The sequence below is a fragment of the Glycine soja genome, chromosome 17 (assembly GCF_004193775.1).
Source record: "Glycine soja cultivar W05 chromosome 17, ASM419377v2, whole genome shotgun sequence".
NCBI classification, from domain to species: Eukaryota; Viridiplantae; Streptophyta; class Magnoliopsida; order Fabales; family Fabaceae; genus Glycine; species Glycine soja.
The window spans coordinates 39,880,968-39,898,306 of NC_041018.1; the positions used below are offsets into that span (position 1 = coordinate 39,880,968).

The 17,339-nt window shown below is 33.5% G+C and overlaps 2 protein-coding genes across 7 annotated transcripts; one reads left to right on the top strand and one right to left on the bottom strand.

Annotated features, from left to right (window-relative positions):
- The first annotated feature begins 2,124 nt into the window (after positions 1-2,124).
- On the top strand, positions 2,125-8,869 carry LOC114393662 (long chain base biosynthesis protein 1-like). 6 transcript variants are annotated; one of them, XM_028355043.1, is made up of 14 exons: positions 2,127-2,408; positions 2,502-2,522; positions 2,638-2,838; positions 2,973-3,067; positions 4,428-4,519; positions 5,025-5,118; positions 5,207-5,279; positions 5,350-5,482; positions 5,764-5,938; positions 7,186-7,326; positions 7,438-7,533; positions 7,833-7,974; positions 8,164-8,291; positions 8,368-8,869. In XM_028355043.1, exons 3-14 carry the CDS (start codon positions 2,733-2,735, stop codon positions 8,542-8,544), a joined length of 1,452 nt encoding a protein of 483 aa, XP_028210844.1. In that variant the 5' UTR covers positions 2,127-2,408; positions 2,502-2,522; positions 2,638-2,732; the 3' UTR covers positions 8,545-8,869. The 6 variants fall into 6 exon arrangements, with proteins under 6 accessions (XP_028210846.1, XP_028210844.1, XP_028210843.1 ...); XM_028355042.1 differs by having other exon boundaries at positions 2,127-2,522; XM_028355041.1 differs by lacking the exon at positions 2,502-2,522 and having other exon boundaries at positions 2,558-2,838.
- A 2,798-nt stretch (positions 8,870-11,667) lies between these two features.
- LOC114392188 lies at positions 11,668-14,738 on the bottom strand. Its single transcript, XM_028353235.1, has 2 exons — positions 13,614-14,738; positions 11,668-12,670 (listed from the first exon to the last, which is right to left on the bottom strand). The coding sequence occupies exons 1-2, from the start codon at positions 14,533-14,535 to the stop codon at positions 12,183-12,185; spliced, it is 1,410 nt and encodes a 469-aa protein (XP_028209036.1). The 5' UTR covers positions 14,536-14,738; the 3' UTR covers positions 11,668-12,182.
- Between the last annotated feature and the right edge of the window lie 2,601 nt (positions 14,739-17,339).

The window sequence follows — 17,339 nt, forward strand, 5'->3', positions numbered from 1 at the left end:
AATAAAAAAATTTAAAAAATATTTCTTTTAATTAAAAATAATATTATAAATCCGTATAGGTCATACGGATTAACCAATCCATATGAGTTATACAGATTATAATCTGTATAACTCATACGATTGACCAATCCGTAAATTATATAAAACTTATGGATTAATGAATTCATAAGTTTTATATAACTTACGGATTCTTTAATCCATATTTTACGCAAAAAAAAAAAAAATAACGCTAACATATCTCTGACGTACTTTCATTAACAACCAAATCAACCACCACCACAACCACCACCGACGTACCTCTATAACACTTTCACCTCGACCGAAGCGGCACCATGCACCTCTCATGGCAATGAAAAAATCATAAGAAACCGAGAAAATGAATGAATGAATGTGTTACCATAAAAAAAACTTAAAAGGAAGAAGAAACCATATACGGGTATTTTTGGAATTAAATTTTATTGCTAGTGTAGAAGCAATATGGTTGGTGCACTTAGCAACACCCTTCTTTAACTAGTATTTACATTCCCAGCCCACTACTCTATATGAATGCCATGGATCTTCTTTTTACAATTTGGGGTTGCTATTTCCACTTCCTCTTATTATTAATACACTCCCTCTTGCAATTTCCCCCTCAAATACGCTAGATATTATTAATTAATCTTTTCAAGTATTATGCACTCCCACCTTTTCTAATTCTTTTGGCATCATCTTCAATTAGTGATTTTGCATGATCTTTATAGAGAAGGCTCAAGTGTGGCATGTAAGTTGCATGATCATCACAACATTGCTACACAAATCATTAACATTTGCAAACTCAAGAAAGAGTTTCTCTAATATGGAATGGGAAAATGAATAGAAGTAACAAATTGAATCGACCTATAATTGAAGTGGTTGTAGGCGTGTAGCAATATGCATTAGTTTGGGGAAGAAAATAAACACATAGGTTGAAGAAGGTGCCGGTGAAAACACATAAGTGGCATTCATGAAATTGAAACCAACGAAGTATTCTTTCTTTTCAAACGAGTACAACACTAAAGAACATTTACCCTCATGAAAAGAAAAAAACATGGGAGGTAACCACCACCTATTCAACACAATTTAGTGCAATCACATTTGTAGTTTTGGTTGAATTCGACCCACCATCCATTTAACATGGTTTAGGGGAATCACACAAACCAAGGAGCTCTAAATCAAATAAGAAGAATGAAAGAGAATAAGTTTGTTGAACGACATGAAGAAGAAGAATAAACTTCTATATATTTAATACTTAGAGTTGTTATCTTCATTAACTTTACATGCAACGGTAAAAAATCATATTTTCACTGTCAATTTATTCCAAAATATTATGCATTAATGTGAAACACCTTGGGCATGTGTGAATTTATCACATATTCGAATGATGTGTCATTGTACACTCACGTTAAAAGAAAATAATGTTGACTCAATAACAAAACTAATTTATTATAATATTTACATTTTTGTGGAATAAATTGATGAGTTCCAAAATCCAGAAACTAGAAATTGATAATATGTACATCTTTCAAGGATTAAATAAATAATTCATCTTATATTTTTTAAGAGACAATCATGTTTAAATTTAATAAGATTATGATGTGTAACAATTTTTTTGTCCAAATATTTTTAAATAGTTACATATATAAAGGTTGAACTAGAAATAATTTTATAAACTTGAACAATAAGTCAATTTGTTTAAACATATTTATTAAAATAAACACTTATTTAATAAAATAAGCAACTTTATGTTTTTTTAGCGTACTTGTGTACTTTGTTTTTATTTAAAAAAATTAAAGTTCTGTTTATTTTAAGAAACAAATCATATATGTTTTTTTTTTAAATATATTTATTTAAAATATTTTTTAAAGACTCACCTAATATCATATTAATTTTTTTTTATCCACGAGAATAAAAGAATAACAAAAATTTTGCATTATAAAAATCATATTAGTTATTGTACTTGATGGTTGATTATAAAATGTCTAAATTTATTAAAATAAGATTATAAAATATCTAAAAAATAAATAAGATATTTATTTCATTACATTCCAATCAACGTCATTTAATTTTGTTATCGTCTTCCACATCAACGCAGATGCAGCCCAAAAAGAAAACAAGAAAAGAAGAGGGGAACTTTCCGGTGAAAAAGAAAAATAGAAAGCGAATGAAGGAAGAGACGAGGAAAGGAGGGAGAGAAGAAAACTTCGTGTGCATCATGACAACCGTTAAGTTACGCGTAACAATGCATGACGTGGCATCATCCTAGCCCTCGGATCATTCATCAATCCAAAACTCCATCAAATTTCCCCACTTGCCATTCTTTTCCGTTCTTCTCTTCCATTCATTCGCATCTCATTCTGAATCTTGCGCCGTTTCCCTCTCCCACTCGCCAGGTACGTCATGTCGTTTTTGCTTCCCCGTTGTTGCGTCGATACGACTTGTCGTTTAGCACGTTCATGTTCATGTTCGGTTCGTGTGTGTTGCAGTGAGGTGATTTGATTTGATTTGTGAGTGCTGCGGATTTTTTTTTTTCCATTTCCAGCACAATCGATTCGTCGGTACAACTTGTCGTTTAGCACGTTCATGTTCATGTTTGATTCGTGTGTTGCATTGGTTTGATAGTGTTGCGGAATTTTTTAGAAGTGTGAATGTTCGTTCATGCATGAGCGGCTCTTAAAGTTGCCTTGCGGATTCGATTGCGATATATTGAGACTGCGATGGCCTCAGCCGTCGTGAATTTCTTGAACGCGACGTTGGATTGGGTGACGTTTGCGTCGGATGGTCCTTCTGCGCGAGCTGTAGTTTTCGGAGTCCATATCGGTGGTATTTTTTCATTTCCTCGACTCAAACTTGCTCTTTTTTTCTTTTTGAATGGATGATTATGAATGTAATTGAATTGATTAGTTGATTGTTAATTGATTGATTTTTCTCCATTTGTTTTGCCTTGTGTTTTGAAGGACATTTGTTTATCGAAGTGTTTTTGCTAGTTGTCATACTTTTCTTGCTTTCACAGAAAAGTTACAAGCCTCCTAAAAGGCCTTTAACAAATAAGGTTAGTTCAACAATACTTTTTATCTCGCTGTTTGTGTGTGTGTGGGCATTTATTTATTTATATTTTCAGGTTTTTAGTTATTTTTTGAATGTGATGTAGAGCTGGTGCATGGATTGTGTAAACTTTTATGTGAAAATAAAGTTGACATTTCTTTAATTATCAATTGTTTTTATTTTTTTTTCCTGATACAATGACTTTTATTTTCCTATTTCATCAAATGTAAGCAGACTTCACCTTTAATTTGCATGCGATGTTGTTATGAGTTTATTGCCCAGCTGAATATTGGTTTCTATTTGGATTTTAGAATTTATTCTAACTCTTTGATGTAAACTAGTGTTGGATTGGACATTCAGTTATTATGGTTTTTAGTTGTTCTAGGGGCCTGACATGGGGTAATCTCTTATTATTCTTTATGAGGATTTGAAACTTGCAAGGCTGATTAATCTTTGGAGTTCCTATAGATGAAAAATATGCTCTTTTGATATGGACTTTAGCTATGCTTATTTGCTGAGCATATGCTTTTTTTTCCTGATGCTTACTTGGAACTACTCTAATATTTATGTTCTGTTTTCATTTGCCTTCAAATCAATTTGGGATGATTTCAGTTTGTGAAGTTTGGAACTAATCACTGGCTCTCCGTGGCTGTATAATAGCAGCTCTCTTTATGATGTATTTGGAATTGCTATTTGGGTGATTGTTTATTCTGTTATATTTTTAGAAACATATCTCCGAATGGATTCATAGAAGATCGTATGTGACGCAATCTTTATGTCTATACTGAAATTCTATCATAGGAGGCTTATGCTTTTGTAATTGGTATCATGTTGGTAGCTTTGCTGGCAATATTGAGTTGTTCTATGTATTTCTGGAATGTAGCTAAGATAGTAATTTTTTTAAGATCTTGAATACTTGATATGAGGATTGAGTTAATTATTGTTTTTTTAAAGAATAACTAACTTGTGTGCTCAACTTGTAAGTTGTAACTCACTGTCTTCTCTCTCTCTCTCTATCTATCTATCTATATTAGCAATTTGTTTTTTCTGTCTGTCAGCAGCCACTGCTTAAAATATCAAATTCTATCAAGATATGTTTTCAAAATTCAAATTTACCAGTCTCTTTCTGTATTTAATTTATTATAACTAGAATTTTCCATGTAGATTTTTTTTCCGATTATTGTGTAGAATCTCTAAAGTTACTGTTATTTTTCAAAAGGACATAATTACCGTATTCTTTTAAAGGAAAACTTATGACTTAAATCTGTAAGCATAATGTTCCATGCTAATTCTTGTACAATGCGATCTGAGATTCATCATATTATTGTATTTTGTCAATTTTTAAATTTTATGCTTAATATCTGCAGGAAATTGATGAGTTATGTGACGAATGGGTTCCAGAACCCCTTATTCCTTCTCTTAATAAAGAGTTGCAGTATGAACCACCAGTGCTGGAGAGGTGATTTCTTTTTCTTTTGTTGTAGCAACCTTGTTTGTTTTTTTACTTTTAATATCTTAAACATTTTGTTGATGAAATCCTGAAGCTATCATGTTTTATTCTTGTCAACTTCACTGCTATTGGTTACATTTTCTTGACTTGGATTTATGAAATTTTTTGAGAGAGAGCTCTAGTGCTTTGGTAAGCTTTCCACCTTGGTATGGTGGTGTTGGTTGTTTATTTTTTTATTATTTGATTTTTTATAATTGTCTTGGGTTATAGCAGCAGAAACAACCTCTCTGCTCAGTTCACTGGTTTAAGGTTGCGACAGACCCTACCAAAACACACTATAATGGGAGCCTTGTGCACTGGATAACCCTCTAGGTTTATAAAATTCTTGCCTTTTATTTTGATAAAAGGATTGTAAATTAACAAGTACTCCCCTGACCCCTATGATTAAGTGAGATTTCAGATATCCCTTCTACTTGTCAAAGTCGAATATAAAATAATGTGATTTTTTATGCAGTGCTGCTGGGCCACATACCATAATTAATGGCAAAGAAGTTGTCAATTTTGCTTCAGCAAACTATCTTGGGTTTATAGGTCATCCAAAGCTACTTGTAAGGAAATGATCTCCATATTCATAATAAATTCCTTTTTTGGGGCATTGGGTTGATGTAGTTAATTTATATTTACTTTTTCTTATAGGACTCATGTTCTTCTGCTTTAGCGAAATACGGTGTTGGTTCTTGTGGTCCCCGTGGATTTTATGGGACAATTGGTAGGACTCAATCTTAAAGTTTGTTTCTGAGTAAATGCTTGTATGCTTATGATAATTTTCTTTTTCCCAGATGTCCACCTTGACTGTGAAGCAAGAATAGCAAAATTTTTAGGAACCCCTGAATCAATTCTGTACTCTTATGGACTTTCCACCATGTTCAGTGCAATTCCCGCTTTCTCTAAAAAAGGAGATGTAATTGTGGCGTAAGTATGCCTAAGTTTGTCTTTGAATATCTTCTTTGTAATATTCAGTTTTTCATCTGTTTTTTTACCTCATGACATTTATTTATGCTTTTAGTGGGCATTTCCATCACAAATAAAATTATTTTCTTTGGTTTTGTCTCATTGCTTTTGCTTCTATATTAGAATGGTATAAAGAACAAACTGAGTCACTTCTCCGTTCAGTTACTCACTTGATACCAGCTGATCAATGGAGGCTGTGTTAATGTTAATTCTGATGTTCTGTAAGTTTTTATGTTTTACAGGGATGAGGGAGTCCACTGGGGAATACAGAATGGCCTTTATCTTTCTAGAAGCACAGTGGTGTATTTTAAGCACAATGACATGGATTCTTTAAGAGAAACTTTAGAGAACATTACTGCCAAATATAAGAAGGCCAAGAATTTGAGGCGTTATATTGTTATTGAAGCTGTCTACCAGGTAAATCCTGTCTATCATGTGAATGATAGATCAGCTTTACACTTCTACATTGTGTTTTCAAAGAAGTTCTCACATCATAACCCTTAGCTTCAAAACAAGCAGCTGTTTGAATTGCATGCTGCTTCTTGCAACCAGTGATATTGGTAATTTTTTCTGTATGAACTGCCAGTGCTGCTGAGATAGTAGGGCAATCAACAAATGCAAATTGAAGATAATTATGAAGGATTGAAATAAACTTCCAGCCTTAAAGAGTTACAGTCCTATGGTTTGTTTTATATTATTATCCAATGAACTTGTAATTATTTGGGCTTTCAAAAGAACACAAATCTATATGCTTGAAACTACTTATAAATCTGGCACATGCTTTAATGTATGCACTTTTGTGCCTTTATAACATATAAATAGGAAAGTGTAAATAACCAACTCTCCTTAAAACGAAAGCTGTTAGGCAAAGACATGTGATCAATTTTATATCTCTAACACACTTCTTCGTAGAGCCCCATGGGCTTAAAGTCTGTACAATGCATATGCCTTCTGTACCTTATTCTAAAATTTGATTTCATTTTTAAAAAAATGGGGAACATGATTGATGAAGGCATCATGGCCAACTCTTCTAAAACTTAACGCTGTTCAGGTAAATGCTAGTGATTGGTTCTCGAGAGAAATAATCTTATACTTGTTGCCAACCAACCTTTTGCAATTTTTTCATTTATTTTCTAAATTTTTGGTTGTTCACATTATTCTTATAAGAGCCAAAATGGCGTTGCAAATAAACAAAAATGTGTGTTGGCAGTGTTGCTGTTAGACTTATATGATATCAGTGTCTGTTGTAATGCCATTCATTTGAAAACTATGTTTGCTTGCCTTTGTTTTCTTAATCATTTTGAATTGTAATATTGTTGGAAAACTGCCTTAGTTGCAATCACCCCTAGCCTGTCTTGATTACAGCTTCTTTAGGCTGCATGACAGCCTCAAGCACCTTCATTGTACTGGGTGTGAGTGGTGTGTTTTATCCCACATTGCCTAGTAATATGGCCTAAGCACTTAGTTATAAGGCTTGGATAGTCCTCACCTTACAAGCTGGTTTTGTGGGATTAAGTAAGGCCTTAAGCCCAACTTCTAAGAGTAATTTTTTCTGTACTTTCCATACTAACATCTGTCTACACTTACATGCCTTGCCTACATGAAAACAATTGTTTGAGTGCTTGACTGATACCTGGTTATCTTTTTCCCTGTAATATTTTCAGAATTCTGGGGAAATAGCACCCTTGGACGAGATCATTAAATTGAAGGAAAAATATCGCTTTCGTGTTTTGCTAGATGAGAGCAACTCATTGGGTGTGCTTGGAAGTTCTGGAAGAGGTCTCACTGAATACTGTGGAGTTCCAGTATGTATTGGATTTATTTGTTTTGAGAGTGTGCATGTGCTCACCCTAGATGCATGCGTGCATATATTCAAAATTATATTGCTATTTGTGATTTATGGTTACATGCTACAGGTTGAGAAGATAGACATTATAACTGCTTCTATGGGACATGCATTAGCCACAGAAGGAGGATTCTGCACTGGAAGTACAAGAGTTATAGATCACCAAGTATGAAAGTGTCATATGTGATGTATAACTAATAACCATATACAAGTAATGTGTTAGGTTTCTTAGTATACTGAAAACAAAAAACTGAAATCTGTAAATGTGGAAATTAAGAATTTATTCTCAAGGAAAATTTCTGTTTTATTTGCTTTTCATCATTTATTCCTGAATTTATAGGCGTGAACTGTAGTGTAAAAGTTGCATGATGGAGAGGTGTGCTGTCACTAATTTATTGTTTGATGATGACAATTGTTTCCCATCCACGTTTCATGCTCTAATATCTCTGTTTTCAACCTTGGCAGCGATTGAGTAGCTCTGGTTATGTCTTTTCTGCTTCTTTGCCCCCATATCTTGCAAGTGCTGCAATTACAGCTATTGATGTCCTGGAGGAAAATCCCAATCTGATAAAAAAGCTGAAGAAAAATATTGCTTTTTTAAGAAAAGGTGGGCTTTGATTTCACTGCTGGTTTCCCAAGCGTAATTGTAGTGTCTATTTGGCTTGTGTACAATACCTAACAGTTTGAATATTGCTATTTATTTGCATTTGTTTTCCACCCATGAAAACAAAGATTTTATATAGTTGCTTTGGTTAAGCACTATGATTATTTTATTTATATAAATTGGCCACTGCAGGATTGTCAAAAATACCAGGCATCACAATTACAAGTAATCCAGAGTCACCTATTGTTTATTTGAGATTAGAGAAATCAAGAGGTTCCATGAAAGATGACCTGCATCTGCTTGAAAATATCGCGGAACGGGTAAGGAATGATGCTTGGTAATGTTTTTAATTTGTTGCTTTCAATTTTGATCATACTTAATGTTGTGTATTTGCAGGTTTTGAAAGAAGAATCTGTATTTGTGGTTGTTTCCAAAAGATCAACATTGGACAAATGCCGTTTGCCTGTGGGAATTAGATTGTTTGTTTCTGCTGGGCATTCAGAGTCTGATCTGCTCAAGGCATCTGAATCATTGAAAAAGGTTGTAGCATCAGTCCTGGGTGGTCAGAATTGAACGCTCTACATCTTTCTTTTTCATCTAATGTACCAAAACATAAGTTCGATTCCATGTGTTTAGGTGAGCAATTTTGAAATCCAGGCGATAGAGAAAGTCCCGTAGTTCTTAATTTGTGTAGTATTTTATGTTCCAGTTTAGGGTAACAGTATTTTGTGCGTGTTGCTCATTGGTTGTCTAAAGTAGTAGAATAAGGATTTAGTGTTTCTTGTCATGAGTTGGGGAATATACCTATGAATTACATTCCGATATCAAAAGTATCAATGTTACATTTTTCATTCATTAGCCATTCAACAATAAAGCCGGCGAAGGTCCTTACCAGTTACCATTGTTTGAATACGTAGTCAAAGTTTTCCTTTTATATTTAAACTTGTCTTATTCGTTCCAATCCAATCCAATCTCCTTATATTTCTAATTGCACTTACCCACCAATTTAAACCTATTAATTATTAAGATTGTGAGGCTATAAAAATTTGAAACTTTTCAAGATTTACCTTTTGTTGAAAATGAGTATATTGGCAACTTTACCTATTAAGAGTATGTCAACGAATTCAAAGTTATAACAAAGCTAATAAAATGTCATAACTGAACATATGAAATTTCTAACGATTTGAGTCAAGGAGAACTTGTGAGTTGAATGTTTGGGATGGTGTTGCTAATACTTCATCGGGCACAGCTTTATATAACTAGTGCACTGTTCTGCCATCTTTTATTAATTGAACCCACTCTAACAATAAGAACAATTATTCTGGATATATAGCAAATAGAGAATCAGAAATTGTTAGAAAGAATAATCTCTGATCAATGGGTTCAGAAGTACTGCACGCAAGGGGAAGAAAAAAAAAACATTCTGACTTTTTAGCAGTGAAGTAGAAACTTGTTTCTCAATTTCCGCAGAAAATTTAAAGTCTCACGTAAATTACATAATGGCATGTTCAAGGGAAGGTTTATTTTTAACTAATTTTCTAACTAGAATGTGGTCAACACAAACTCGCAACGAAGAAAAGGTAATTAGATGGATTTTGCTCAATTTTTTTCAAACATCACTGGTGTTAAGATTTCTCATTGTTTTTCTATTCTTTTGCATTAGTTCCTCTAACAAAGAAATTTTCATGGCTTTGTTTTTCCACCGAATGAAATTATGCTTCGTTCAGGAAGAAGTTCTTTGAAGAGTGTGTGGAAACTTGCAAATGGATATAGGGTTAAAGTAAAATCCTTAACAAACATGCTGTAGGACTGGGCTTCTAATTAATGACCAAGAATAACTTTTAGAAGGCCTTATCTTGAAGGTCTTACGGCACTAAAAACACAGAAAACATAAACCCTTTCTTGGATTGTTAAGTACATCAACTTAATATAATGATGAATAGAATCACCTAACCTGTAGTTTAAAGTAACTGCACGACCTGCAATTTATGAGTATAAGGAAGCACATTGTCAAATTTAAAGAGATTCAGTTGTGTGATTACTCATTACTCTAATGGGTGGGAGCTAGCCTCGTTAACCCAAGCAGCAACTTAATATCATGAGAAAATAATTTCAGAACATGGGCATGCATTTGACTGATAGTGACCAATGGACAGCAAACTTAAGGAGGTAAGGACTTCAATGATTTCTTGATCACATCTTGTGCAGAGAGACCATATAAATGGTGTTCAGCTCCAAAATGACTGAGAGAAGGAACAAGGAAAGTTAGTGGAGCTTCATGTTTCGTTAGCTTCTAATTAGTATACTAAGGAAGTCTAGCTCAGTTGATTGAGCAGAATAAGTGAATTATTGTAAATCCTCCTGTACCTGTCTTCGATTCCTATGGATAAAAAAAAAGTTTCTAGTTAGTATAGTAATGCATGATTAAGAGTCATACACGTGATTAAGGTAGGGATTTTTCTGGGTTTTGACTGGTTATTCCATAGACATAGTTGTGAGACTAACCATCAACACATCAATGACATCATATTACAATTAAAGTTCTTATGGGATTATAGTTCACTTCCGGCCACTACGACCAATCATTGTTGGTTAAGGTAGGTAGGAGTTGATAAAACATGGTAGGTACTCCGTATTCCCTTGGCTCCTCAAGGCTCACATGCCAACACGTAGATATTGCCATCGGTTCTATCACTAGCTAATTTCCTTTCGGGTATGATTAATAGCAAATACTATAGTCTCAGGACATACTTTTTGTTTCCTAAATTATTTCTTAAATACGTTCAATTCTTAGTGCTGTGCCGTGGTTCCTAGAAAGTCATACTTAGTGAACCTCACGATGTTTAATTTAATTAAATGCACCACACAACAAAGATTGGTTGAAAGATGTTTGTCATATCATTGTGGAATTAAGATTATTTTAATGAGGTTATGAAGATTATGTTGAGCGAGAGGGGTGAATCCTTAAGAGGACTATAGTTTATGATTATTGCGAGTTAGCGTGGCACACACACCCTTGTATGTTGACTTAAAACTTAAAGATTTGGTGACACGTAAATATGTTTTGATAATATTGTTTTATATCGCTAGTCAAATGCCAGAAACTCACTAAACTAAATGCTATTATTGGTTGCATTTTCAAAGTTTCGTTGTTAGAGCCAAATCTTGTCAACAACAACAAAAGAAAAAATGCTTATCACTTAGAAAAGGGCTTCATGAATTGCCGAATCATCTGTAACAGGAAATTGCTCCATACAAATATAACCCTTTCAGGATTCTTCTTGTAATTTTTTTAATCAATAAGGATAATAAGGATTCTTCGTGGCTTTATTAATAGCCACGATGTGAATGAAACACTTTTCCTGCTTGTAACATTTTTTGTCATAACTCCGCTTATGATTTCATAGTCAGTCCCAAACCTGTCTCAACCCTGGGTAAAGGAGGAAGGTTTGTGTTAGGCCCTCAACGACCAACATAAAATTCATCAATATAATGAACATGGATCACTCACGAAGCCACGATAGATTTTTGGATATTTTTAGTCAAGTTAAAAAGGAGATCAAAGAGACCAAAGAAGAACATTAGAGAAAACCGATAAGAAAGATTTCATTGTAAATAATATCTATGAAAATTTGCTCTTGTTGCATAACATTTTTCATCATGGTGCCGCTTTGCAATTAGAATGTTTGTAGAAAGTTGAAAGAAAAAGCCAGAAAGTGTAATATACTACATCAGATTACATAGTTAGTTATTTACATATGAAAGGAAATGTTTTCTTCTGAAAAGCAAAACTAGGTGCTTAGCCACCAAAGAAGAAAACTATGTTCTAAGAGCTAAGAATAGAAAAGAAGAGACAAAAAAAAAAAAAACTGTTATGACTAGTTAGTCAGTGTTAAACTCTCCACATTTGACAATAAAGTCAGCCATGTATATGAACTTCTTTCGGTGTGTTTTCTACATTCAATATACGACTGATTCATTAAGCCCCTATGGCAGCCGAATATGCTTCTCAGATGAAGGTGATGTATGTGCAGCAAAGCCATACCATACCCATGTTTGAATGGACCTAGATCCTCTCCAGTTACCGCACTATGTTTTGAGGAGAAAGAAAAAGGGTCCAAGAGAGATCAAAGGGTATTTGAGCAAGGAGAAATAAGGTTAATTCCCTGAGACAAGACAACCACATTGAATTATGCCTCCTTTGCTATGAGCTATGACACTGTGTTTTGAGACTTTTCTGAACCATCCAAGACTATTTCAAATAGATCAGCCTCATCAAAATCTAAGATTTGAGTATTATTCCCATTGGGGATGTTTCCTTTGTTTGCGGATCGATTAAGCCACTGAGAATCAATCCTTCCCATGGAGAAGAGCTCCTTGCTGTCATCATAACCAAGGGTAGCACCAGGGGAATTCACAAGTGGGGCTATGAAGCATGGATTTGGTGTTCTTTGTGCATTTGCAGGTGCATATTTGAATGCACTTTGTCCAAAATTAACCAAAACCTGAATGTCTATATTTGCAGCCAAAGTTGGACAGAGTGGAGTGCCAAATTCCTCTGACTGACAGTGAATGACATGCACCAACTCTGAGTCCAATGTGAAGAAAACCTTTTTCTGCCTTGGATCAAACCCGCAACCAATTACCCTATCAGTTCCTACCCATTGTGCCTTCTCAGACTCCATTACAAGTTTCATTCCTGTATCCAAGTTTCACAATTTAGATGTGTCAAAAGGAACATGAATAAATCAGCAAAAATATTGAACTATATATGTAGAAGTGAGTGGTTTTTTTTTTTATATGTAAGAATCGAAGACAGTACTAGGGGGTTTACTATACTCACACCATGCTCAACTAATTGAGCTAGACCTCCTTGGTACAAGTGAGTGAATTTATCATAAACACAATAACTAAAAGAATAACCAATAAAAAAACTCAAGATATATTAAAATAATAAAAATAAACAATGAAAGCCCTGCAGAAGTTATTTGAATATTATCTTTATCTTTTGATTGGTTGTAAAATTGTTATGTGGAAAGATGAACATACAAATTAAAATCAGACAAAACTTAAAATGCAGCTCCTTGTATGCTTATGATACTGTTTTTCAATTAGAATTAGGGCTCCACTTTAATCCACATAATAAAGGTTTGTTTTGAATATTAGCATAAGTTATCAAGGTAAAACTCAAATTCTAACAGGAGAACAACACTAAAATCACTTAAAAAAAAGCACTTAAATTTTGTCCATTAAAATCATTACTATAACACAACTATAACTGGTCTAGTCTGCTCTAAGTACGACATTGTAGTTATATTGTGGAATGTGGACTGTTAAAACATTTCATGTGGGCCTTTGATGTAGATGTTTTAGGTGAGAATTAGAAATGTGTCTTTAATTGGGTCAAGCTGTTCTGTTTCTAAAACATAAGCACAAAGCCAAAACTTTAAGAGTTATGACTCATTAATTTTGAATTTGTACTGCACTTATCACTACCCCACCTAATGAATAATGACCCTATCCTCTTGTCTACAAATTTAGGACCTATAGGAAATGTAATGGCCTTGAAGCCTTTCTTTGCTCAAATGGTAAATAAAAAAGAACATGTCAAGCAATAAAACAAGGGTAGGTAATTCAGTTACCTTCAAGAAAGACAGAACCACTGGAATTGAATCCAATGCTCCGAAGGTAGCTACCTGGAACTCTCAAAGGAACACCCCCTCCAGCTGTTAACCCCAATGAGAACATCACAGATCCACCACTCTTTCCACCACCCTCTTTCTGTCCAAGTTTCATTTCTTCAACACTGTCCAATTCACCTGTTCCATTTGAACCATCTTCAATGAGGAGTTTTGTCTTCTCACCTTCTCTCTTCGCGACAACTGATTCATGATCATCATCGACACAAGAACACAAGATGGTGATTTCAAAATAGGCCTCTTGTGGGAAGGCATAGTTCCCCAAAGGAGGGCCAGGAAGTGGCAGAGCAGTCCTAATGACAGAAGCAACAGTCATATTGGAAAAGTTGTTTGTGTGAAGAACATTTTTAAATTTCAACCCAGGATTGAGCCTAATCTTCTGCATATATTCAGCTGATCCATTACACACTTCCCAGCTTATCTCAGCCTCAGTTTCCCTTCCATATTCACCAGCAGCACATGCTCCTAAAAGGGTTGAGGTTGATCTCTTTGAAGGAGATGGCATGTTGCTCTTGTAGTTAGTAAAAGCAAATCTAGACCAACCATTTTCCACAGCATCAACAAGAAGGTAGGGATGATCATCCCAATTAAACAAATGTCCTCTTCTAGAGACACCATTATGAAACACATAAAAGTTGCCTTTGTTTTTGTTTTTGTGATCAGCAAATTGGTGATAGATTGTTGGTTGTTGATGAAGTCTTGCAATTCCTGCTTGGAGGCTCTCCATTCTGGCCAAACTATTGGGTTGGACAAAGTTTCTGTGCTCTTTCTTGTGGTGACACAAACGCCATATAAAAACCATCAAAAGGGTTGAAACACATCCCAAGGATGCTGCCACCACCGCAACATGTATCACTTGACCCATCTATGATCTTTTAAAAGAAAAAAATATGCTTTATCTCCTTTTCAATTTCTTATGCATAGATTATTGTTCTAGCAATGAAGGGTGTGGTTTGGACTTTGGAGGAGTAATGGTAAAGGAATGAAGGAGAGGAGAAAATGATCAGGGGGCAATGGGGTATGGTGAGCATTGACTAAGACTTGTTCAATCAAAGCATGCAATAAGAGGTGATATGTCATGTACTTAAGTTATGTTATCAAACAAAAAAGGTGAAGTGTCACATAAGGTTGAGTTTTCCTTGGAGTATGAATTCTTTGTCAGTATCTTTTAATTTAATTTTATTGGAACCGACAAATACTTCTCATTTGAGAGCAAACGCGTTTGTTGATTTAGTATTTTGTTTTGTTTAGTTTTCAAAGGAGAGTGAGAGAGAGAGAAAAAAAAAACTAACATGGGCTGCATTGCATGAGTTGTTGTGCTTTCCATTTCATGCACTTCCTTCACTAGTGGTGGCCAAATTGTCATCAGTAGAAATGATTTTCCACTAATCATATTATAAACAAAATTAATACTATATGTGATGCTTTGTAGATAATCTTGCTATTGGCATTACGTTTCATTACAATCTTTCTCTATCTGATTCAGTGCAAAGTTCCAAATGCAAAATGGGTGCTTTTACGGAACTCTGATTTTGGGTTCTCTCATTATCTACACCCTCTATAAAAGTATAAAAAAAAACAATTAAGGTGTGAAAGTTCACAATTGGCAATGGCACTTTGGAATAATAACACTATGACAGACATAAACTGATAAAAGGAAGAATAAATAAATAAATAAACTAAAGTTTTGTATTTGGAAAGTAGTTGTACCATTTTTTTGAAATAAATAATTTTTTTTGAGTTTAATAAGTATTAGTACTGTTTACTCATTTTTATTTTTAATAAATGTTGATCAATATTCTAGAAACACTAGCTAAAGAATTAATAAACGATTTTTTTTTATTGAAATTTATGTTAGAGGTACAATAAAAATCATAATGAGAATACTGAATATGTACATGATTAAATGTTAATAGTAATTTTGTTTTTAAACAAAAAAGAAAAAAAATCATTCCATTTTTGTAGCAATTGCCTTAAAAAAGTTATTGAAATATACCCTCAATTTACGAGTGGATTTCCAACATTCCATTCATTGTTGGGAAAGAATTCCAAGTGTGCGAGTCTCTCTGCCATTAAGTGCACCGTCCTAAACATCATAAGTCAGTGTTCTATGTTTCCAGATGGAGGTTGGAGAAAAACATTTCCACATGTAAACTTTGTCTTATTCCATGAATAATGACTCTCATAGTCTCATTCCAGATGGCAAAGTCATTGTTGAGTGAGACACTTCAATATGGCCATAGTGGAGCCAAACTAAGTGCAGGAAAAAAAAACAAATTACAAAAACAAGCAAAGGAAAAATACTTCATGCTAACATTATTGGATGCATATTGTTGGGGTACTGAAGTTGCAGATACAGCATCAAATTCAATGTATCATGCATGCAGTTAAAATAGAATTGAACAAAAGTTGACACCGACACACATTATTTGACGCAAATTACCTATCATAAATAAACATATATACAGAGAAAATTATGTTAGATGGGAAATTTATATGTAATAAAATGCGAAAAACTGTGCACGGTACGCGGTACAGTGACGAGTAAATGCATATAGACCAACGTGTTGTAAATCTGAAAATATAATTTTAGACCTAATTTTATCTTCTTGTGCAGAAATCAAGACCAACAAATTTTTTTTTTGGTAGACATGTAAACCAACGTTTACTAATTAATCTTCAGAAGTTGAAGTAACGTTACTGATCTAAAGCAGTTTAATATTTTTCTAATATAGTTCATATTGATTTTATTCAAAACAGATGGCACAAAGCAGCTATCAACCAAAATAATTAATAATCATTCTCTGACCAATTAATCTGATTATGAGACATAATTGAATTGGTTTTTCAAATTGATGCAGCTGAGAAAAGTGAACATCTTTGCTTAAATTATAGCTAATGGCTTTATAATATATATTTCGTAAGATGGTAATGTATCGTGTTGGATTGGCCAATGAGAATTTCTTTCACGCTTTTAATTAATTCAATGATAAGTTAAAGATATGTACTTTTTCTTATAAGTTGAACTGCATGTGATATTTGGTTGATCACTGTAAATTGCATTGTAAGGTATCCTTTCTTTGCAATATAATAATAAAGTACGAAGAAGGAGATGTTATATTATTCTAAACTCAGAGTTCATCACAAACTTTTATAATATTTATAAATAACTTACCGCAAACTTCAATATTAATTTATATTTATAAGTTACCTCCGAATAAAATATTACCATTAAAAATTAAATATCTGGGTTGCTCCATCAACCCATAAGCAGACCTAATGAATTTGTCAGACTTGTCATTATATACTGAAGAAACTACTCAAATCCATGAGCTCCACTCAAAAAAATCTATTTAGTAACATTATATTTGAATTTAACTCTAGTATAAATTTTGTTTAACATGAAATAAATTTTTAGTATAGATATTAAATGCTGTAAATTTACATTAAAATTATGTATTATACTAATAAAACTTAAACACATTTTTGTCCCGCTAATTTAATATTTTTTTATTATTTTCGTCCCACCAAAAAAAAATATCTAGTTCTTATAAAATGTATTTGTTTTATTTGTTGTTCTTAAAAGGCTTTAGACAACACTTTGAACAGTAAAAAAAATACTTTTGAACAATAAAAAAATGTTATATAACATATTTTAAGGACGAAAAG